This window comes from Ochotona princeps, chromosome 1, assembly GCF_030435755.1.
Source record: "Ochotona princeps isolate mOchPri1 chromosome 1, mOchPri1.hap1, whole genome shotgun sequence".
NCBI classification, from domain to species: Eukaryota; Metazoa; Chordata; class Mammalia; order Lagomorpha; family Ochotonidae; genus Ochotona; species Ochotona princeps.
Genome location: NC_080832.1, coordinates 169941528 through 169966476, shown reverse-complemented (window position 1 = coordinate 169966476; position 24949 = coordinate 169941528). Strand labels below are relative to the sequence as shown.

Genomic DNA, 24949 nt, shown 5'->3' with positions numbered 1-24949 from the left:
ACTCCACTTGGGTGGCAGGGGCCCAAGCATTTGGGACATCCTGTACTGCATTCCCAGGTGCCTTGGCAGGGGGCTGGATTGGAAGCGCAGCAGGGATACGTACTAAGACTCCAGTTTGGGATCCTGACATTTCAGGTGGCGACTTAACTCACTGTGCCACCACGCAGGTCCCTCTCTACATATCATTCCCACGAATGACAGCAGGTAACTTCATCCTCAGAGGATTTCTAAATTGCCAGGACCTTATTTCTACTGAATCCCGCTGCCCCGTCCCTTCAAATCACTAACAGCACCACTTCAAACGATGCCCACAACAGCTTTTCAGAACAGACATTGCAAATCAGGAACAAGCGGCTGTTCCCCAAGGAACTGTCATCTTTCCCCCATTCTCTCCTATGAAAACTGTGGCGTTAGGCTGCCTGCCAAGCTATGTGAAAAATGCTCCAACTTGTCTGATGCTGAAAGGGCTGCAGCTCAGCCGGATGCACCCAAGCTGTTTCCCCCGGGGGGGATCTAGGACCCCAGTTCAGTGTGGCTTGCAATCCTCTGTGTGCGTATCACTGGTTAGTTCTGACAGGGAAAGTAAAAGACATGAGATTGGTATGCAGCCAGCATTGCCAGTAGGCCTCTCCACCGTCTCTAAAAGAGCTTCGGCTTGCAGCAATGTTGGCCCAGAGGGCACAGCAGTTTATAGAGCAGTCTCTTTGTAAAGCAGGATGGCCTTGGCTGAAGAAAAACACACTGTGTGTTTTTCTTTTTGTACTTATTGTCCGGGAGAGCAATGAAGATCTTCTACCAGTCTATCTCATCAGCGCCTCTATTTATAGCTCTAGTTTGGCTTTACAACAAAACCTGCGCACGGTGCGGCTTTTGTCGTCTCTAAAGTTTCTAAGAGTGGATTCCAGTCATGGGTGCCAAGTTAGGAACAATGCTAAGGCCCGGTTATGCTGAAGTCCTGCTGAACTGTGGTGTTTTTTTTTTTTTTTTTTCATTTGAAAAGAGGGAGAGGGCAGGGAAGAACGGGGCTGGTGTCAGGGTCTGAAGGTGGAACCAGGTGGGAGGTTAACATAGGCACAGCCTCCGATGGCAGGGCGTGGGGGATGGGGGTTGGCATGGACCAAGCGCCTCCTTGCCTTCATAGCTTGGTGCTGGCAGAGGGCACTCCTGCTTCCCGGTATTTTACATTTCGCTTCCTGACAAATGTCACAGAAGCCCAACTTGCTCTTTCTTTCTCATTCAGAGGATGCCTGTGGTCATCTGGTTTTTACAAACTTTGCATTCCAAACCAGTCATTTTCCTTGTTTATGCATTCAAAGAAACAGATGGTGAAAAACCACAAGAGGGGGAAAAAGCCAACAAAATGCAACCTTCCCCAATTCCAGCGTTCCCGATTTTACAATCCAACTTGACATGGGTCCACCAGTGGTGTTTCAAAGGGACCAACTTCTTGCGTCTGGTCAGATGGGTCCATGACACACGGAGATCTGCACCATGGCCTCCAAGCCATCGGGGGAGCTGGAAAACTTTCTGCTTCTGGAATGCTCTGCCTCAACCCAACGCTTGGGTCATTTTCATGCCAATTGTATGTTCTTTCCTCAGAGGAAAATGCTGACTGAACCGTACCTTGCAAGTTTCCCTTTCTGTGGTTCATGGAGCCTTTCTTGTCCTGTCTGACACAAGGATACAAAAACATGTCCACCGCACAGCATGAGCGCTTCCCAGCCAAAGAGGTGCACCAGGGACTGCTTCGGGGAGATCATGTTGCAAATATTCTCCTGGGCCTTCTGCATGGGGAGCCTTTGCAGAATTGGCTGTACCAAGGGCATTTTGAAACTCATTTTCTCAATGAAATTGAGTCAGTATTTTTTTAAATTTCCTTTCCCCCTACATTTATTTTTTCTTTTCTACATTCCTTTCATTCAAAGTACTTATTTATAGTTGCAAGGGCTTTGTCTTAGGAATTACCAAACTGACCTCTTTCTGCTCTAGCACTGCTGTGGAGGCAGCTGCATGGTGGAGCTGCCTGGGGACCTGTGACCAAGGCTCTTGGCAACTGTTTTCCCTGATTGCCCTCGAGCAGGAGGAGTAGCTGCCGGCTGCAGGGGTGGATTTTCAGTCTGGGGAGGAATCCAACTGTAATCACTATAACATTGTCATCAATCAATAGGAAAGTCCCAGACTGGGTATTTGGGAAGGGCAGGGAATTTGTAAAGGGAAGACTAGAAGTCTTCAAGCTGGCAAGGTATGATCAATATTTCAAAGACTGGGGCTTCTCTCATGGATCTATAGGAAAACTGGACCTACATTTCATATCAGCCCTGGCTGATCCACTTCTGAGCCAGCTTCCTACTAACGTGCTGTGGAGGCAGCAGGTGACGGCCCCCGTACTCGGGCTCCTGCTACCCATGTGGAAGACTGGGGTGGAGTTTTGGCTCCTGGCTATTTCAGGTATTTGCGGAGTGAACCAGCAGAGAGAGTATCTCTACTCTTTGTAACTATGACTTTTGAATAAGCAAATAAACTTAGAAAACAATAAAACAAAAACTTTACTGGAGTTTGCTTTACATGTCATGGACCTCAGGCCCCGGCAGCATGAAACAGACTTCAGACGCAGGTAGTCCTTTACAGAGTCAATCAAAGATGGGTTGAAAATATTTGGGAAAAAAATTTGCATCTGTATTGAACATGTGCAAACTTCTTGTTTTGTCATTACTGCCCAGACAACACAGTACACCAACTATTTACACTGTATGCACAGGTGTTGTAAGTAATGTAGTCCACAGGAAGATGTGTATAGTTTCTATGCAAATCCTGTGCCACTTTACACAGGAGCCTTGCCTATGTGAGGATTTAGTATCTGTGGGAGATCCTGGAACCTGTTTCCTGGGGTTCCCAGGGTAGATGTTTCTGCATGTCTCATAAATTTCCGAGTATGGTCTGCTGAAATCAGAAAGAAGGGAGTCCATGTTTGGGGAGGCCTGGGGAATGCAGAGAATCAACTCATGGGAGAGTTGGGGGTCAGAAGAGAGACCCTTGGGGTTTGTGCTATACTTTAGCTATCACACATTTCAAAGCTGTTGACCTTTTATAATGTTTTGTGATTTAACTGTGAGAGACACATTTAATTCTTATGTTTAAGTCTGTTCAAAGTGAGCTCCAAGAAGGGTTTTCGGAACAAAGTCATAAATGACAAGAGACTTTGGTCTTTGATAAGCATCGGCAGATTTACTTGGGTTATTATTTTATAGTGGTCATCCAAGCACTGCCACGATTACAGTTATCACCCAATAGTTTCAGACATTGCAGTGGAAACCCCTAGGAGATCGTGTACTTTTATGAGGCTTAGAGATAAAGATATTGACTCAAGGCAAGATGGTGAGGCCCCCATCTGGGGACATTTTATTGCAGTTCTCAAGAAGAGGGCAACCTGTCCTGAAAGGCAAATCCCTTTTGCTCCCCCACTTATCACAGTATCTCATCTCCCTCCTCCAACACACTCTTGTTATGACTCCCGCCCTCCCTCCACATGCTACCGGCAGCCATGACCAACAACAAAAAACCTGAAGCTTAAAAACAAATGAACTGGTAGAGGATGTTTAGTATAGAGGTTCAATGAAAATGCCTCTTAGAATGCCAGACTGGAGTGCCTGAGGTCCAGCACTGCCTGTGTTTCCACTGATGGAAGTAGCAGATGATGGTTCAAGGATATTGACCGTACCATCAACATGGCAGACGCAGATGGAATTCCAGTCTCCCAGCTTTGGCCTGGCCCATCCCTGACTGTGGCAAGCTCTTGGGCAAATGAACCAGTGGATGGGTGGGGGGCGGGGTCTCTTGTTGTTTCTGTCTTTCTCTGTGTGTCTCTGCCTTTCAGAAAAGCCAAATAAATTGAAAAATTTCACAAGATGATCTCTTAGAAAGACAACTTGAGAGAAAGAGAACGGGTAACTGGCGTGGGGTTGCCATTGGATGGTGGAACGTATGCCATCCTTTTCTGTGGTGCTCCCTGAGGCCTTGTCAGGAAGCAGGCAATCAGGGGTGGTGCTCAGGAAATAGAATGGTTAATTGACGGGAAGTTAAAAAGTGCGACCGCTGTGACTTGGCCATTAGAGTACTGACATAAACCCAGGAATTCATAAACATCTCTCACTGATTAGCAGGCATCTAGCTGCATTTTTCTTGGTATCCATGAACAATACAATTAGATTGCTTCCTGTCTCTCCCTAACCCTACCCTCACCCCCTGATTTATTGACACTGTCTTATCCTTGCGTTTCATGCATTAATAAGAATATTTAGGTTTCTAAAACTTCCTGTTGGAAAGGGCATATTTCATTTAAAGGCCCAGTGAAAGTATTAATAATGCCATGGCAGCATTCATTAGATTTTATAATGAGCTCTGTCTTAATGGCACCATCCAGCTCCTTCCCCTTTAAAGCAAGCGCCATCATCGTTGTCACTGTCTGCCCACCAAAACAGGAATTCGGTTTTTAGGAACTGCGAAGCGATGGAGTTTTTGTGTCTGTTAGAAATTCAAGATGACCAGTTGTTATTCTGTGACCAGAGCAAAAAGCCACGTGAAGATTATTCTGGGTTCATTAATTCTCTATAAATTCTCTCAGTCCAGCTTGGGTGTAGCAATGAGCTCATTTATTTACTTGCATAGCAACAATATAATGAAAACGGAGTCTGGCCTTAAAAATAGACCCTCCCAAGCCACCTCCAATGTTAACCCTTCCCAATGCTCCCGTGTGCTTGCGAACACGTTCTCCTTCTATTTTTGCAATGCCCTTCAAAGACGTTTTGGATGCTTGATTTTAGGCTAGAACTTGGCCTTTTGCTAAGCACACCTAAATCACAGCTGGCCTTTCCCCTAAATGAGGAAATAATCCCAACTGAATGCCCAGAAGTGGAACAGGGGCCCTTGGGGCACTTTCATTTGAGGCAGCTTTGGGCAGTGAACCACTCAATGCAAACAGTGTCCTGATTGTTAAATCCCTAGTGTGTCTCCCCTGCTGAGCTCAGGAAGCGCTTTGTGGAGAGACTGCTAAAGCAATATTTAGTTATAGAGTGGCCAAGTGCCCAAGAGCAGCTAGAAACATTTGACATGAAAGAACATGATGGGGATGACGTGGGCTTCCTCCAGTGCTAGAGGTCTTTCTCCGGACAAGGCCCGACGTAGCTCAGGGCAGGCGAGGCAGCAACAGGGCCAGCTATGGCGTGAACTGAAATGCTCTCTGAGCGAAAACTGTCAAAGACACGGCATCTGAGCTCTTTTGAGATTGAAATAAATTCAACAGGGCATGCAGCACTAAATCTGGATTTTAGAGAGACCACAGAGTCCCCTAAAGGGTATATGTGGGACTGGGGGAAAGGAAGTAAGAGATGAGAATCTGGGGACTGGTGAGGAGGGCGTGGGGGCTGACTCAGTTGCTCTTGGCCTACTTTCCTTCTAAATAGTAGATCTTTTGAGGCGAGGCATTTGGCATAGTGGATAAGCCATCCCCCTAACTGGCAGGATACTGGAATACCTGGGTTTGAGTTCTAGCTTTCCTTCTGATTTCAGCTTCCTGCTAATGTGCACCCTGGGAGGGGCACAGGATAGCTTCGGGTCCGTGGGTCCTTGTTGTCCAGGTGGGAGACTCCCAAGTTGAGTTCTGAGCTCCTAGTTTCAACCTGAGCCAACTAAGGCTATTACTGGTGTTTAGGGAGTGAGCTTGAAGATGGAAGATCTCTCTGGGTCTGTCCCTCTGCCTTTTACAGAAATAAATGTAAATATATGCAAAAAACCCCAGTAAGTCGGAGACCTCACATGGCTTAGCTGAGATGAAAGATACCGTGGCTCATGCGGTAGACTTCCAAGCCTAAGCTGAAGCTGGCTGTCCTATTGAGAAACTCCAGACTTATCAAGGGCCTCTGTGAAATCCAGGATTCAAGAGGGGGAAATGGGTGGAAAACAATGAGTTCCAGCATGAAGTTCTTCCTTTGCTCTTGGTAACAAAGCCGAGATAGGAATTCTTAATGAAGAACTCTCTGGAAGTTGTCAACTACACAGGATCCTGATGTGTCATGCAGACTCTCTCTGGCTCGGCACGCCCTTCCGGCTGCCTCCCCATGTCCCTACCTGCTCTTACCAGCTTCTGCAGGACACTATGGTGCTAGCTGGGAAGCTGGACTGGATCCCAAAGGAAAGCTAAGGATTTGCCAAATCTTGGCTACCAAGCTGAAATTTATGTGAATGCTGACTGTCCTGCCTTGTCATTTTAAGATCAGGTCATTGGATTAAACCTTTTCCAGTGATTTTGGAAGGAAAACAGATAAGGATATTTGGATCATAAAATTCTAGCAAAGACCATTACTGAGAACCTCGCGTCACTCAGCATTTCATGGTTGAGGGGACGGACTTAAATGTAAGCGGGTTACCCGGCCTGCTAATGAGAGGGCAATGGGCCAGCTCGTCCAGAAGACAGGCTGTTACTTAATGTCTTGTTGATGACACTAGCCACACACATTAGCCATTTAACAGAATCAAATGTTTCCTTTATTACTCCAATCTCTTCTCCATGTCTACTCAAAAATTTGACCAATCACTGATGGAAAAGATTTCAAGGAAAAAATTGCATTGCAATGTAACACAAGCGATGAGGGATGTCTACAAGTGTGTTGAAAATGTGCACAGGTTGAATGCCACTACCTTGCCAGCTCTATAGTGATGCAGATATGGTACCCGGGCAGGAGTGATCCTGGAACCAATCCCCCACGGGTGCTGACTGATGACTGTACTTCCAAGGGAAGTTTCCACATAGAAGAAGTGCAACTTGAGAGCTGGGTGTCTCCCATTTCTTGGATTCCCAGTCACTGTCTAGCTGATGCTGGATAGCCCACACTGGCTAACCTACACCTGGTTAAATGAAGCTATCCCCTTGGAGCAATCTGAAGCTGCCGTAAAATTACAGTCTTTCCCTGTAGCAGAGAAAGCCAACAGAGCAACATTCACATGGTAGCCCTGAGCAGGTAGACCTGCTCAGATGTTTTAGACTGGCCTCTCGTGAAATGGACCACTGTGCCGTGCGCTCCTGTGATAACGTAGACCCCTCGGGATCCTCCCATTGTGACTGGATTTAACTTCCGGCTCTGAGACAGACACAGTGAGCTCCGTGTGTTATCTGTGCCTTAGAGAGGGATGCACAAGCCTTAGACAGTATCTCGACAGCTAAGTTTAGGGCACGGCTATTTAGAACCACATACTTCCGATTTCTGATGGTCTTTAGATTTGGATTTTCTAGAATTTATATTTAAACAGGTCTGTGTTGAAGGAAGTCTTTAGCCAAGGGTGAACATGGGTGGTGCAGCCTGTTACACCATAGCCTAGGGTAGCGCATGCCTACTCTGCTTCCCATCCAGCTTCCTGCTAACGTGCTTGAGAAGGCAGCAGGTGACAGTCCAAGCACTCAGTCTCCTGCCACCCACGTGGGCGACCCTGATGGAGTTCCAGGCTCCTGCTTTGGGTCTGGCTGGTCCTGGCTGTTGTGGGCATTTGAGGTAGTGATGGAAGGTTTCCTTTTATTCTCTTTTGCTCTGTCATTCTGCCTTTCAAATAAATGAATAAATAACTCCTAGAAAAGAGCTGTATTCAACTAGTGCTGGGTGTTTTATCACAAGATGAATTTATTATTTCCTCTCCCACACAAACGAGTGTCGGTCATCTTGGCAGGCATTATACTACGCACAGGATCTTGCCTGCTCACTCCGATAAGCTCAGTTATTTAGCATGAAATCATCGAGAAGGGAAGATAGCCTCTGTTTGCTTTGGTGTGGATTCGTACAAAGTTACTAACGCACTCAGTGCAAATATGCACTATGAGCCTTGTAACAAAGGGCAAACGAGTTGGAAGGCTTGGCTCCGAGCACACAAAAAGGATCTTTGTTCACTTTATAAGGAGGTGCTCTCACGGCTCATTCCACTGCCGTGGTGATGTGGGTGATGTGGGTGACTCGGCTGGGGGAAGACACGTCTCACTTTGGGCATGACTCCAAGTCCTGCTCTTCAACTGCTCAGAGACCTCCAGTTTTATGAATTCTAAAACATTTCTCAATTCTTCAAGGGAGAGATTGACCTTAAAAGTTTAGTCTGGTACAAAGTCCCAAAAGTCATATAATGAGGGAAAAAAAAATCATCTCAATTAGGTATATGTTTCAACAGAAATGTCCAATTCTAAGGCAGTGGTACTTTATGGCGTTTAAGGTACTCTCTGAAACTTACGGTAATTTTCAAGGGGTGTGTGTGTGTGTGTCTGTGTGTGTGTAAACGAAGGCAGGTGAGATTAAGTTCCAGTTATCTTCTCTGGGAGCGATGTGTTTCCTCTAAATGTATTTTTTGCTTGTTAGTGGCTAGATCACCCACTCACACACAGCAGCGATGAGTTGGCTAGTAGCTGAGTGTTGCTCCAGGCAACGGAATTTCACAATGCCTCTGGTTCCAACAAGGGAAGCACCGGATTCCATAGCTCACAGCTATGGCTGTCTGTGTGCTTGTGTGAGTTTGTGTAACTTGTGATGACTCAGTGTCTAGGAAGGTGGCTAGTCTATTTTTGAGTTCTATTACCTTTCAGGAATGGGTCTTGAGACCTGGATAGAACTTTTGAAACAGTTCCTGCCAACGTTTCTGCCCTAGTTTGGAAAGTAGGAAATGTTCCTTAAAGATGATGTTATGGATTCTTGGTAAATCTTAGTTGAGTTTTCCAAGTGCTATCATGTGTAGTACTTGCCCAGCCTGTTCAACTGTACACATTACAATGGCAGGCCAAAACATTTTATTTACCAAAGTGAGCATATGAGAGAGAGAGAGAGAGAGGAGAGAGAGAGTTAATTCTCATCCCATTTATTCATTTCCCAGATCCTGACAGCAGCAGGAGCTAAGGTCCAAGCCAGATGCAAAGAGCGCCTGTAGGTGACAGGGACCCAACCACTTGAACCCTCATCTGCGCCTCCCTGGGTGCATACTGGCAGGGAGTTGGAATTGGAGGCAGAGTCAGGACCTGAACGCAGGTGTTCCATTGTGGGAGACAGCATCCCAAGCACTGGCCCACCTGCTGTGCCCAATGCCCACCCCAGGGATTACACTTTTCAATAAGCCCATGAGATCCCTTGAGGTCAGCACGCTGTCCAAAGAGAGCAAGAAGCTGCTGATTCACAGAGAGTAGGCTTCATAGAGAGGAATGCTACCATGAACTCTAAAGAACGAGTAGAACTCAGGTTAAATAAAGGAGGTAAGATGTTCTAGGTACATCATAGCCTATGGAAAGAACCCTCTGCTGTCCAGTACAAAGTCTGGGCCTCCTCTCAAAGTTACTGCAGAAGTGGTGATTAATCTTGTTGTCTAATTTGGATAGACTGCATATATATAATTCAGACCCTCAGACAAGCCCAACATGACATTAGTCACGTTTTGCCTTGGGATATCATTTATTATGCGTCGATAGCTTCGATAATGCAAAACAGCTGGTGGCATTTTCAAAGGCTATTCTAGGAGAAAATTGCAATATATAATGTGCCACCTGCCATGCTAGATGGTAACGAGCTGGCTGGTTGAATTTGAAAAGGGGTGACTGATAAGATCAGTGCTACCTTTCAGATAACAAAGATGAACTCAAACGCAATACACTTAAGCCCCCCACATCCATGGGATCAGCCTCTGTGGACTCAGCCAATAACAGAACAACCATATTTTGAAAACTGCATGATACTGTGAATGCGCAGGCTTTGTTCCTCCTTGTCATTATCCCTTAAATCATTTGCTGTCACAACACAGTATTTACTTTATGGGAGGTGTATAAGAAGTCAACTAGAGATCATCTAAAATACACAGGAGGAAGCATGTAAGTTACATTCAGATATCAGGTCTATTTGTCTAAGGGACTTAAGAATCTGGATTTTGTTATCTACAAGGAATCCTGAGCCAATGGATACCAAGAGACAACACTGATGCATTTCTGTCTTGTTCTTCTGTTCTCTTGGCTGTTATCCGTGTACTGCTGGCCCCTTCCTTAAGCAAGCTTCTAGGACAGCCAAGGCCCCCCTGCAGTAAGCACACAATGTGGTGTGCCAATTCGGAGAAAGGCACGTGGTCACAGGCTAGTCCGACAGGCCGACGAAGCACGGAGTGTGTGAGTCTGGGCAGTGCTCTGGTCTCCCGAACAGAGCTGAGGCTCTTCCAGAACTTTCGACCATGTGAAGGCTCCACCCCAGGTCAGACTTTCATAGTAAGGCGAATTTTTGGTTTAAAAAAAAAAATGTTTAAAAATTGAAAGCCTTTACTTCTTATTTTTTAGAACACAGTTTTTTGAATAATTTGACTGTGAGTAACTCATTTAACTTAGAGTTGCCTGTGAGTCCTTGGCAGTCATGACATGTATTGAGAAATCTTTGCAAAGTGAGAGAAATCTAACCTACAAGTTATTTTCAAATGTAATGAAATAGTTATGAGTTATAACTAACAACTGATGAGGCTGACATGCTGTTGGACATTTTTCTGAATCCTTCTTAATTTCTGTCTTGCAGTTTTTGAGCCAAGATTTTTTTTTCTTTTTAATTCAGCTCTCAAACATTCTTATAGACACTGGGCATTCTGCCTACCTTGTCTGGTGGATAAACAGGCCCTACACAAGAAGCCCCGAGTGAAAAAGGCAGCTGCGACGAAGGAAAGATATCAGTGCGTATGGCTTCCAGATCATTCTGAAAGTTCTCTTCCAAGCTCACCTGCAGAATTCTCGTGAAATCAGAGATGCAAACGCAAAGGGCGTACGCAAGCTCATGGGAAGGAGGTACTGTGGAAGAGCTAGGCATGGATTTCGAAAGTTTTCACACTAAAATAAACTTCTCTTTGAAAATATTAAAAACATTTGTTGGGTTTTTATTTTAAAGGCAGAGAGAGCCAAAAAGAGATTTAAAAACTTATTATTATTATCATGATTACTATTTTATCTGCTGGCCCATTCCCCAGCCTACAACAGCGAGGGCAGAGCCAGTCCAAAGCTGGGAGCCTGGAACTCTGTCCAGGTCTCCCATGTGGGTGGCAGGGACCCAAGCACTCAGCTGTCACTTGCTGCCTCCCAGGGTCCACATCAGCGGGGAGCTGGGTTGGAAGCAGATTATCTGAGACTCAAACCAGGCTCCCCAACACCGACTGCTGGCGTCCCAAGAGGCCACTTAAACCGTAGCACCAAATGCCTGCCCCTAAAACTGCTTTTTCATTTAATATTCCGGGAACTTTTTGAAGTTCCTTTGTATGTGCTAGCAATAAAGTGTTTGTACCTCCAGAGGCTAATAAGAAATTCGAATATATAGAGGAAAGAAAAATAAGGTGAAGGGAACGGAGTTTTCCATTTCCAGCCATGCTCAACTCATTCTTTCCACTGTTCAATTAATCTTCACTGTAGCCTTGAGGGTAGCTATGATTGTTCCGGTTTTAAAGGTGAGGAAACCGAAGCTTAAGGGAGCTCGGTGGTTTCTCAGTGGACACACAGCCAGGAAGGGAGGGAACTGAGCCTTGGGGCTGCTCCTGAAGCCCATGTCATTCCCACAGTCATCACACTGTCCCTGTGGCATGAAGACTGCCATTCTTGCTCTATGCAGATGCTGCTTTCTTTACCATTATTATTAAAGTCAGATATATAGAAAGCAGGAGAGACAGAGAACAAGTTCTTTTGTCTGTTGATTCACTCCCCAGGTGGGCACAATGGCCAGAGCTGAGCTGATCTGAAGCCAGGAGCCAGGAGCTTTTTCTGGGTCTCCCATGTGGGTGCAGGGTCCCAAGGCTTTGGGCCGTCCTCGACTGCTTTTCCCAGGCCACAAGCAGGGAGCTGGATGGGAAGTGGGGCTGCCAGAATTAGAACCGTTGGCCATATGGGATTCCAGCACATGCAAGGTGAGGACTTTAGCTGCTAGGCTATTGTACCGGGCCTAGATGCTGATTTCATAAGTGACTGATACCGGTCAGTACCGGTCAGTGGGGTGGGGTGAAGAGGGTGGCAGAGCCTTGAGTCTCCCAGAGAGCAAAACCAAAGTGGAAGGAGGCAGAATTCATTATCTTTTTTTTAATCCGTCCTTTCCTCTTTAAGTAATTCACTAACAGAAAAAAAAAAAAAAGTTAGTGGATTAAACTTCCGCAGCCCAGTGTAGCAATATCAAAGGAATTTGGAACCGTGGAAAGTCCCAGGTCGCAATCAGATTGGCACCTTTCCATGCCCATCCCCAGGCCTTTGCACAGTGTTTCTCAGAGTGGAGTCCTGGATCACTTCACATAGAACTATTTGAGGCACTCAACAAAATGCAGATGCTTGGGGCCCCATCCAGACCTACTGAATAGAGAATTACTGGGGGAGAACTCCCCGAAATGTACATCTTAACTTGTCCTCCCTATCTTTGTCGGTCGTTCTGAGCTCACTAAAGTTTGCAAAAGCACATTTGAGTGGTTTAGAGCCAGGGTTCACTGCTTCCTCACGTCCCTGTGGAGTAGCTTGTGAGGACCTCAGCTTCAACCAGGAACATCTAGCTCTGGGTCCACCCCATTTTACAGAAGAGAACATGAACAAATGCCTTTATTCAGTGAGTCAGTAAAATTGCTAAAGTGAGAATTCCAAACTATAGTAATTAAAATAATAATAATAATAATGTAAGGAAGACCCACCACACCTAATCTCCACTGCACTGGGATTTATCTCTTGGGGGTCTTGGCTTCCACCTACTGGAAAGGCCTTTAACTGAGAAATGTTGTAGAAGTTTTTAAAGCAATTGCTCTTATGTGGCAGGTTAATATTACATCTCAGCAGCTCAGCCACCTCTGCTATTGCAAGGAAGGCAGGGAGGTAAGGGAAAAGGGAAGAGGGAAGAACGGAGGCAGGAAGAAGATGGAGGAGACAGGGAGACGTGCGGTGGTTATTCAGTGGTGTGTACTCCATGGTGCTGTCAATTGTTTGCTTTAACTTCATACCTGTGGTTGCCTTTGTTTCGTGGCTTCTCATTTAATGGAATGTATAGTGATGGCGTAATAACGACTATCATATCCAGATGTGAAGATATAATGCAGTATGCATCTCTACTTCCAACTCAAAGATGGACTTCCAATAAAAATGTTGGACATATCTAGCCGGTGGGATGCTGGACTGCCTGACATTGTCTGTACCAGCAATGTTAGGGCACGCTTAAGTAACAGACTGATGCTATTGTTAAGGACTGTACTATTGTAATAATATGTGGAAAGTCGGTCAAGAGGTGGGAATTTGGGGGAGGGGATAGAGAAATCCCAGACAGTGAAATTGTACCATAAAAATTAAAAAAAAAAAAAAAAGAGGGAGAGTGTGAGAGTATAAGGAAGTAGGGACAGGAAGCAAGAGATGAGGTGTGAGCCTGTGGTCCAAGGGACAGCGGACAGCAGCAGGCAACCTGGAGACCAAAGAGCATGCCAATGCTTTCCAGGGGAGGTCATGGTATCTCTCATCGTGGTTGTGTCATCCCATGTTCTAGATGTCCCTGGTGGCCTTGGCCTGATTGCATCTCCTGGAAGCGCTGGTGGAGGTCCCTTCCCAAAGTTGGCCTCTTCCTACAGGAGATGCCTGCTTTATTCCAAACATGCAATCTCCCATCAAGTGAAGAATTTACGAAACCCGGATCACCCCAGCTCCACCGCCCTCTGACATCCATCCACGCAAGGGAAGGTGAGTTTCGGCCTCTGCCCTTGAGACAGAGGATCGCGAGCCAAGGAGCCAACGTGCGATGCCGTCCCAGCAGACACAATGCGAAGAAGTCCGAAACTGCACACTTCTCAGACTTGGAAGTGAAAAGGTTGAGTCTAAAAAGGAAAACATGTCACCTTCCTGCCAAAATAAACCGTGATGAAAATCTGGAGTCACCACTCTGAGCCAAGCATTTCCTGCCCCAGCCTCCCCTGTCTGCCTCGCACCAGCTCTGCAGTGGGGGAGCTATTTTTAAGGTGCAAAAGAACCAGAACTAAGAATGAGAGAAGTTATTTGTTTATAGTTACACCTTCCAACTGGTCTCTTCCCCCTCTGCAGCCAGAGGCCCGATTTGGCCTTCCTTTTGAAGGTGAAGTCACTGGGGTGAGAAGGCCTGTTGAAGGTCATGGCTCAGTGCAGGCCCTTGAGCCAGCGGTTCCTGCTCTGGGTCACACACTGCTGGAGTGCTTCCTCCTGAGGCACACGCACCGGACTCAGGCCACATGCGTGCTCTCTGGGGATACAGCCCCTAGGTATAAAAGGTGATTTGGAAAAGCATTTGGGTTTTTGTCCCCTAAAGGAATCCACCAGTAAACCTCACTTTCCTCCACGTGGTTTCCAACACAAAATGTCAGCAGCCTGCCAACAGACATTGTCTATTTTACTCGGGTTTGTAAATTCAGACTTTCCCTTACGTTAACTCATGGCAGGGCTCATCTAACTTTCATAGGCTACAGTTCAAAATGCTGTTGGCGTTATCTAACTGCATCTTTCCTTTTGTCATTCGAGGACATTTTCTTGTCCTGTTAAATGAGTCCATTCTTAGAACCAATTCAAAGGACGCTTTAGAATTTGCTGGTAAATGAAAATGAAAATCCCTCCTTTGTTCACCAGAGCACCCTTATGCTTGTGATTATTCCCTTGCTCTGTGCTTTGATGCTCTTTTCTGGGAAGCATTCATCCCCAGTTGACATGGTCAGCTTCGTTCAAGATTCTCCTTCCACAGTGCAAGCATCCTGAGGGTTTCATCCCCTCTAACCCATCACTATATGCTCAACATCCATTATTCGATGAACACGTTTCTATCGAGCTCATACTGTTTGGATGTTGAAGAACTCTTCCCCATGCAACTTTTTAAATACTTGATGCCCTCCTCAGTATCCAGGCTTCATTCTTTTCACCCACTGCCCCAGGCATGACTACAGCAACCACTGGAAGGATCAGGGGATGGTGTCCCTGCACCATCGCAAGTAGGCATGGTTCCACCTGGAGCTGATAATGTTGAAGAATTAGGTGCTGAGCCTGTCCCACTTTCAGCTTCCTCCCGCCCTCCATTTCTGGTGGGTTCCTTGTACAGCAGAACCATGGTGTTTTGACAGGATTCAGCTTTGGATCAAGCATCACTGTCATTGGCAAGATCTGTTGCCTCATACCACTCCAAGAAGCTATATAAAAGACTGGAAACGATGTGAACACTAGAATTTAGAAGACCTGTCAGATAGGAATGACTCAATAGTGACACAGGAAATTATAATAGTTAGGGATCAACAATGCTGAGCATAGGGTAATTCTAGAAAGTTCCGCTAACTGATAGATGGGCAAAATAATACTAAAATGCTGCCCAAATTAGAATATTTGACCTATTTATTTCTTGGTAGTTTCAGGTTATTGCTCTGAAAACATTACTTTTGCTAAGTGTAACAACACTGCAGTCCATCACTCACCTTTTGACCCAGGTGTGGCCCGTTGGCCCCCGCGATGCTCCTCTGCACTGACGGTGGCACTTGATAGACATCTTGCTCTTGGCTCGCATGGCCCGAGGGTACCTGGTAAATCCCCTGGCTCTGGTAGGAAGGTGGTACTTGGTAGATGGTATCTCGAGGAGCCGCCTGTGGGTTGGGCATTTGATAGCGGTTTTGCTGGCCGAAGCCCTGGTGCAGCAGCGCAGCGGGAGGCTGGTCATGACTGGAGGGAACCTCTTGCACAGGGCCGATGAGCAGCTTCACCCGGTTGCCGGGCACAATGCCTTGCCTTCCGTGTAAGGAGCACAGCCACCATCCTTCAAGGCCGCCTGTGTTCTGTTCAATGACGGTCAGGATGTCCCCTTTGCGAAAGGCCAGTTCTTCAGCACACTCTGGGACATTGTCATATAAGGCCCTTGCCATAAGATTCTAGGAGGGAAGCAAACGGAGGACACTCGGGTTAGGGTAGCAGCTCAGCTCTGCAACACTGAAAGGCACGCTCACGGGGAGAGGCACAAGACGAGAACTTGGAACAATAGCCTGTAAGGAGAAAAACAGATGGTGCAGACAAAAGACAGATACACACACGCTGCGGCTGCCACCAATGACATCAGACTGCCTCCTCGGAAAAGCTCACACCACCAGAAGAGTTCTTTCCTCCGGCAGTAGTTACCGTGCCAAGGAATTATGAATATTCTGTTCAAGAGTCAGAGAACGCTCCACCGCACAAAACATTTGTCTTCCTTTCTTTAAGTGAACTTAAGGGGGAAAACACACACACACTCCAACTATTCAGATGTAGCACCATGGGCATGTCTCAAGTTTCACAGACCGGAGGGAAAGACAGTTGAAGAAAATCCCAAATCACACACATCACAAATGGCATTTGGATTCAATGCCGAAGTGGATACAAACGCACACTTCTGTGTGCCTTGGCAGGGCTGGAAGAACCTTACTGTCAGATGATGAAGAGGGCCTTGGGTAGGAGGAGACTCTGTAAGCCTACGGCACAGACATCTGCCATGGTCATCAAGCAGAGGGCAGAGACAGCCGACTGTGTCTCCTGAGCAGATGCGGGGGAGTTCTCATGGCAGGTCCTCACACACAGGTGGATGCCGGCTCGTCCTCTTCCAGGCTTTTACTCATCCTTTTCCTAAAACTCCCCCACTTGCTCACCCACTTCTGGAGTCTCACCAATCCTATCTGAATGGCTGTACCTTCCCTTGTCTTGTGCCCATGTCCTGCCCCTGCCTTTGTACCAAGGCCCGTCTGGCACATTCAGTACAAAGCAGACAGCCAAAGTAGGCTTTCGGCAGAGAGTGGGCAGGCTGGCCGCGCTGACATTCCTGGACCCCTTTCAAAGGCTCCAAAGATTTCAGTTCTTGGCGTCAGTTACGTTTCCCAGCATGCTGGCAGCCATCACTGCATGCCTGCCCCATCCCCAGAGCACAGAGAAGTTGGGCGCTTGGAAAACGAAAGCAATGTCTCCAGTGCCTCGCAAGTGTTTGGGTGCGCCCAGGGATGCTGTGGTGGGGCTTAGGGATGGCAGAAGCCATTGCCAATTGGATGGAGTGTGTGCATGGCTGTATTGCACACCCAGCAAGTGTGGTGTTTGGGGCTCCTGTTGTTTGGACAAGAAATGCGGACTAGCTCTCTCAACTTCTTTAGAACTGTGTGCATTAACTGCCTGACCCCATTCTGTGCTCCGTGACCACAAGTCTTGCACTGTCTGCTTACTCACTGCCATGGGAGAATCTGCCCTCTGGTCTGTAGTTGGGAAGCAGGCCAGTTCCGCTGCTGGTAGCTCAGCTCCTGTTTTAAATGGCAGCCACTTAAGGGAAAGGAGACACAGGCCTGAAGCTCTGTACCCAGGAAGCTTCATGCTCCACAGGGGGCTGAAAGCCTCATGAATTCTGTGCCAGCCTGGAAGCAGTAAGAGAAGCCAGCGGGACATGAGGCCTGGGTGGGCTGGGTGAAGGTTTTACTTAGTCATTATACTGCGGGACACGTTGAGTTCTTTCTAGCAATTAAAAGTACACACACACATACACATACGCACAAAATCCTGTAGGCTTCTATCTTGGTTTGTGGAACTATTTTGGAACATATTACATATGTCTGACATTATGGCACAGCACACTAAGCTACCACGTGCAATGCTGGCACCACATTGCAGAGGTCCAGTTTGAGTGCACACGCTCCACTTCTGATCCAGTTCCAGCTGCGCGTCCACCAGGAGGCACTGAAGTGGAACGCTGCACCACGCTTGAGCAGAGGCGGAGCAAATCCCGTGGGAGAGGCATGCGCGTGTGCCTCTCTCCGGCCCCAGCAACCTTCCGGTCCCCTGGTATGCAGCAGGCTGATGTTTCTACCTACAGCGCCAAGCACTCCTTTGGAGGTACAACATCAGAGCTCCTTGTCGGTGCTAAGCTGGTAGTTTCTCCTGCTTGCTTGCTCAGGACTCCCCAGCAGTCCTCCTGCTGGCCACGGACTGGGATTTAGAACGAGAGCGTGGTCTAGCTGTTGGTGGCAGCAGCCCCCGCATCAGCACGATATTTGTTCCCCACACTCATACACGCTCTCAGTCTCGGCTGAGCCGTTGTATCCAGCCATTCACCTGAAGATAAGATTACAACTCCAAAACCTTTTGGAGGTCGCCGGGCCTAACATCCCTGCTTTACAGGCAAGGAAATAGATCTAATGAGGCCAATGTATCATTAGACCACAGCCACATGGATTGGAGTCAGAGATGGAAACAAACATAACAACCTTTGGTTTAGCTGTCTTTTCCAGAATTCTAATGCAGATCTTAGCTCTGCTCTGCTTTGTCCCTTTCAGTGGGGTCAATTGCCATTCTAGGTCCTGAATGTGACCAGTGGAGTTGGGGTCCTGGCTATGTCACCTGGCAGGCTGCCTCTCCCCTTCACTCCCCAGCTTCCTCAACCCTAAACCAAGATAGAGGATGAAATAGTTATTTATCTATTTGAGTGACAAGAGAGACAGAGAGAGCTACCTGAGGGTTCATTCCCAAGATGGCCTCAATGGCCAAGCCTGAATCAGGCCAAATCCAGGAGCCTGGAATTCCACTTGGGTCCCATGTGGTAGTAGGGGACCAAGCACTTGGGCCACCTTCTGCTCCTCTCCCAGGCACATTAGTAGACAACTAGATCATAGGAAAAGCACCAGGACTAGAACTTGCCCTCCAATATGGGATGCCAGGGTTGTGGGCAGCGCCTTCACTTGCTGTGCCACAGTGCCCAGCCCCTCTCTGAATATTTTGGCACATACATGATATCTCTCTTGTTCACAGTTACAATTCAGAGGAGCTGTATCTCAAAGCAGTCATTCCACGAATAAAAAAAATGAGTTCTGGCCACGACAACCTCTTGCTATAAACATCAATAAGGAACTAAGGGTTCCACTGAAGAGAATTTGTGAGACTTAACAACAATAATATCATCATTGCTGGATTAGTTACGGATAAATCTCATGTTCTAGGAGAAAACATGGAGTGAAGAGTTTGGCTTTGAAAACACTTGGTGTTGAGGTAAGAGTTGGGTCAAAACAAAGACAAAAATGGTAACAGGCCAGTTCGCTTCAGTTGGAACTGTCGCTCCAGTCGGTACCTCATTCAAAAGTGTACTAACTTATAAATAGGCAAATCAAGACTTCATCCTCTGGCAGCAGAAGTGGACTGCCTTTCATAGTCCAGAGGTGTGAAAATCTCAAAAAAAAAAAAAAATCTCAGAAAAAATCCCAGGGGAGACTTGTTGTCAACTGGAAACCCCACTCCCATGCCCTCTTGCTGTTTATCTCCAGGGTGGGAAGGTCAACACTGAAACAAATCAAGGCGAGATAAGAGAGCGGGGTAATTCGACACCCAGTTGGATGGTTAGTCTCCAGAGACTGGCAGTTAGCAATACGTAAAGCCACAAGCTGGGGCTTGGCAAAGTGCCAAGTCAGTTGGGGCTCAGACCTTGAAAGCCAGAAGGAACTTTTAAACAATTATAATCCAACTGTCTCACTTTAGAAAAGAGAAAAACGAGGCTCCAGAAGTTAATGATTTGCCAAGTTAACTGGCACGAAGTTCTCATAGCTGCGACAGGAATTGAAGTCTCCTGTGTCCAAATCCAACACTTGGACAGTGAGGTCCAAGGCCTCTGCTATGAAAACTCTAATCAGGGTAGGAAATCAGCACGTAGGGTCATGACCCTAATCTGGGGAGCCCTCCTGGGAGCAGCCTCCAGCATTGGTCCCTACCCCAAGTCTTCTTGAAACTCTTTTTTTTGGAAATCCATGACACCACCTTGGATTTTCAGGCCACTCTGGGCTACGTGTTGCTCCTTCTCCATCACAGATCAACTTTCCTCCCTCCCCGGGGTGCTTATGTTCCAAAAACCTTCCTCTTTGCCCTTGCTTCTGGATGCCCACTGTCTAGATGAAACTTCCTCCATGCGATCCCATCACAGAGAAGGCGTGGACACACAGCTCCAGCCTGGATGTGTCTTCTGCACTCCAGACCAGTGGCCCAATAGGATTTTTCATCCCTAACTTAGTAAGCACAGCCAGCCCAGGGTGAGAGCGTCAGAAGTGGGCCGTATTTCTTCACAACCCAGACCCTCATCATCTGGATCCCGTGCCCCCTCCTTATTGTTCTGAACTCAGAAACAGCAGGTTTCTCACCCCCTACTCCCCCATACTCCATCCGTGGCACACAAGCTAGTTCTCTCCTGTCTTTCTAGTATGTCACCTCTTCCAACTCAAACCAACTTTACACTTGACCAGAGTTTGACCTTTCCAAACTCTTCTCTGGTCATTTCTTTTTCTTTGTTTTCTTTCTTTCTTTTTTTTTTTTTTTTTTTGTGTGTGTGTGTGTGTGTCAACTACCTTTAATTTTATTATTATTATTTTTTAAATTTTTTTATATTTTATTTTTTTTTTAATTCATTGATTACATTGTATTATGTGATACAGTTTCGTTGGAACTGGGAATCACCCCCCGCCCTGCCCCCGTCCTCCCCCCATGTGGAATGTTCCACCTTGTTGCATATCCACTGATCAAGTACAGTTGAGAGTCCCTCTTTACAAGCATAAACTAAACATAGAGTCCAACATCTTATAGTCCAATCTAGTTCCTCAGCTTCCTGGGGAGACCCTGTCCGGTCCGAGGGCAGAACCATCAGATTATCAACCCGATCAATTAAAGGCTCCAACATACCCTCAGCAACAATTAGCTTCGTTGTGTAACTAATAGTTATAGTATTGAGTAACCAGTATGTTAAAAACAATTGCAATTTCTTAACCATCTTCTGTGATCACCTCATTGTCAATTCAGTTTTAGTTTACACACAACATATAACATAATATATATAAAATAACATGTTTTACATAACATCATATCCTCTTAAATTAACGCAAACATGTGGTATCTGACCTTTTGGGATTGGCTCATTTCCCTTAGCATTATGGTTTCCAGTTGGGCCCATTTGGCCACAAAGAACTACATTTTGTTTTTTTTAATAGCTGAGTAGTATTCCATGGAGTAGATGAACCATAGCTTTCTTATCCAATCCTCTGCTGATGGGCATTTCGGTTGCTTCCATGTTTTTGCAATTACTGATTGTGCTGCTATTAGTCTAGCTTGTCCTGCCCCATTCTAGACTGCAGACTCCCTAAATTCAGGGATGTTGTCTAGTGCTTTGTGCATCACCATAACCTTAGCTCAGTGTCTGCAACAAATATACATTCATTAGACATCTGTTACGATGAAATGGATTCTGAACTTGGATTTCCTGTGGTGGGGATGAGGGCGAGACCAGTGTTTTTTTCTGGTGAATTCAGCAAGACACTTGGTTAGCATTTTCAGCTGGAAGTGGGGAAGACGAACTAAGCAGAAAGATAATGCTGTAGCCAAGTCACTGAAGCCTGACAGCCAGAGACTGTGGGAGACAGCGCACAGTCCGGTGCCTGCCCAGCCCTATTACAGCAGGACAATGACGCAGGCGGGGAGGCTGACCCCCTGAAACCAGTGAGCAAACAGGAAGACCAAGAGGAACTGACCATCTCAGGGTGTTGAAACACAATGGCCTCTTTAAGAGCCATTTCTCCCTCCAGTAGAGGTGACAGAGCCCCATTCAAAGTCTTTGCCAGGACCTCTGGGTTCTGCTGTTCCTAGTTCCCAAGCTATGCCTGGGGAGTGGGAAGAAAATATTGTGCATTTGAGCACAGCTGCAGCGACAGAGAGCTCTAGGTCACGTGCCAGCTCCCACCCTTCCACACTGCCACCCCACCCCAGTTCCTCCTCCTCTTTTTTTTTCCCACCGCAATTAAAATGTCAAGAAGGATTATTACTCCCAACTGCCAGGGAAACTATCTGCTTCTCCCAATACAGAGGTGTGACGTAGAATTTCCACGACCATTCATACTGTTCTTTGAAGAGAAATGAGACAATGGCTGGCATGCTACCCACGGAGACTGATAGCATCATCAGTTGCCTGGCTTCCGCTTATTATTTTTCTTCATTCTATATTTATTGCATAAGAGATCCTGCCAAGGCCTCAGGGCTGCCACATTTGCAATGACATGACTTTCCTGTGCTCAAACCACCTTACCTCGTCCAACCGGAGCTCTGGACGCTGGTGGGGCGTTGCGCATGTGCACACATTCACAAACAGGACAGACCCTGCGAAACAGACATTCTACAGGGAGCGCAAATGGTCACTGTCGAAGAGATGAGTCCTAAAGGAAGTGGCTGGGGGCCAAGCAACATCAGAGTCAGCTGCAGGCACGCTGGCGAAGAGAAGAAAAGCCCCTATGCTCTCGTGCATGTAGACGCAAACCATGTAGCTCCATTTGTCCATTTCCTCCCAGCATCACCCCTGGGATAGAGGGGCCTGTGGGCCCTCCCTAAAGAAGGAAGCCAACACAGTCAGGAAATGGGGATAGATACTAGTGTGTGTGCATTTTGATTCTTGAAATTGCATCTGAAGATGTAGAATGTTGAATTTTTTGGAGTTGAATACTCCCAAGATCATTCAGTGGCAGATGCAAAGCCTTCAAGAACAAGAGTGACACAATATAAGATACAATATAAAATATGATAAGATAGGAGAGTTGCTACAGTAATATTTTCAAAGGCATGGGTATTTTTCGTTAGGGGGTCTGAACCAGCTCACGGAAAGACAGGAGGAGGGTCCCACAGGTGTCTCCAATCCATCAGTCATACTTCCGATCTCTGGTGAGGATAGCTCAACATTTCCCACAAGACTCCTCTGGCAGGTAGACTGCACTTGAGTCAATGGTTTCTATCATCTAGAAAATGCTTCTTCTAAAGCCCTAAAGCCCTAGGACGGTCATGCGCTTACATGAGCATCTTGGGCCTTCGGTGAATCTGTGTGCCATCCAGTTTGTTTCAAATTCCCAAGTAGCCTTAGATAATACATCTTTGTGAACTTTAGCTAAATCACCCCCTTCTAAGCATCTTTATAGATTTATTTAATTGAAAGGTAGAGTTACAGAGAGAGGAGGAGACAGACAGACAGACACACACACACATACACACACGAAAGAGAGAGAGAATCTTCCATCTGCTGGTTTACTCCCTAGCTGACGACAACGGTCAGAGCTGCTCTAAACCTAAGCCAGGAGCCTGAAACACTAGGAGAGTGCATGCCCTTGGGCCTTTTCCACTGCTTTCCCAGGCACAGCCGCAAGGAGCTGGATTAGAAGTGGAGAAGCTGGGACTTGAACCCATATGGGACATTGGTATAAACAGCTTAATCCACTTCATCATGACAACAGTCCCCCTTGTGAGCATTTGTGAGTGTAAGACACTTTAAGAAACGTGCAAGTAGACATGCCTTCCCCCTCTCCATGATAATCTTTGAAATTCTACAGGTTCAGAACAGTCAAATGCCATCTATCTATCTATCTATCTATCTATCTATCTATCTATCTATCTATTTTTACCACTAAGCCAAAAAACAGCTCAGAACAAATACTTTGCTTGCTATGAAATGGGTTGGTAGTTAGCCCGCATGTGTGTATGTGTGCGATGTCATGTTGACATCTATTATTTCTCGGTCCATGGTGAAAGATAAGATCGCTGACAGTATTTGAGAAAAAATAAAGCTTATCTTCAGAAGCGTGATGATCATAAATAATGTTTAAGTATACCTACCTTATACACACATTCAAACACATACAATCGCACAGGGTATTGAAGAAGGTGGACAAACACCTAGGTCTCCAGGTATCTAAGAGTCAACAGTCACCTGTGGCTTGACCAGAACTGACTAGAGTAGAATTTTAGGGTCAGAAGGGATCATTCTAATCCATTCTAATCCAAGGAGTTTGCCTGGCAGTCCAGGGAAGTCTCAAGCTTAGATTAGCAGTGGAATCAGTTCTGTTTGGTTTCCCTCTTAATTGAGATTTTTCCCACTGGACCAGGATGCCCTTCCTGGGACTCTTCCCCATCTTGAAGTTTTGAACCGTTGCTGTGAAGCTTTGGAATTTATAAGCATTTGTCCCAGGTTGCCTGGCTTTGATGGATTTCTGCACAGTATATTGGCACAGGATCAAAAACATGGAGCAGGCCTGACACCCACTCACCCGAAAGATAGGTTTTATTAACAATAAAACCACCACTTGGATTTCAGCCAACATTACAGTGTTGGCACCAGATCATATCTGTCTGCCTGTCTAGACAAATCCCTCTACCATTCAGGTACTGGGGAAGAGAAATGAGAATAAAGTTGAAAAGGAAGAGATTTCAGTCCACTGTATTACAGTATATTTCCAAAAAATTATATCATTTATCAAAAGCTAAATGACAGAAGTTATATCACCTAAGAAGGTATTTGAAAGAAGGAGAAGATCTGCCTGTTTTTACATCCCTATCCATCTCATCTGGTTGCACCAAGCTATGCAATCTCAGGTTATAGTTAAAGCAGTACAAGTCCATACATCTGCTGACAACATCACTTTAAAATCCAGCTGATCTCAAGCCCCACTGCAACGCTTGTAGATGCCACCGGACCTGGGTTTGGTGTCTGATTTTTGTATTTTTTTCTACCTAATCTCTGAGGTTTTCGAAGAATTTTAAAACACTGAGTACAAGCTCCGTGCTGAGAGATATGAATCGCCATGTGCTGTTGGAGCATTTCAAGGAGAAAGCTTTGGAAGCTGTAACTTTTCAGCTAGAAGGGGAAGGAAAAATGGTAGGTTACACAGAACAGAGGCAAACCTCAGACTGGAACTGCTCGATGCCCCTGGGTAGAGAAGAGTTCTTTCCCACGTCTACTGTACGTCAGTGGTTGAGAGTGGAACAGTGTCCTGAAATCCCCACTTCTAAATGCATGTTCCATGATTAGATATCCATGTCCAGAGAAGACGGAAAACTTGAAATTGTCTTAGAGATAATTTGCTGCTTTGACATTTGACCCTAAGGAGACTCTGTACTTCTTAGTATTTTGCG

The 24949-nt window shown here is 46.2% G+C and overlaps 1 protein-coding gene and 1 long non-coding RNA gene across 3 annotated transcripts in view; one reads left to right on the top strand and one right to left on the bottom strand.

Annotated features, from left to right (window-relative positions):
• The window catches only part of NEDD9 (neural precursor cell expressed, developmentally down-regulated 9), a 108629-nt gene that overhangs the window by 9374 nt on the left and 74306 nt on the right, over window positions 1–24949 (bottom strand). For both annotated transcript variants that reach the window (XM_058668719.1, XM_058668724.1), the window contains exon 2: window positions 15457–15903. In XM_058668719.1, the coding sequence (XP_058524702.1) occupies window positions 15457–15903 (447 nt within the window). The remainder of the gene's footprint in view (window positions 1–15456; window positions 15904–24949) is intronic.
• Window positions 9244–13694, top strand: LOC131481150 (uncharacterized). Its single transcript, XR_009246098.1, has 3 exons — window positions 9244–9361; window positions 10051–10247; window positions 13606–13694. It is a non-coding gene; the product is annotated as an uncharacterized LOC131481150 (long non-coding RNA).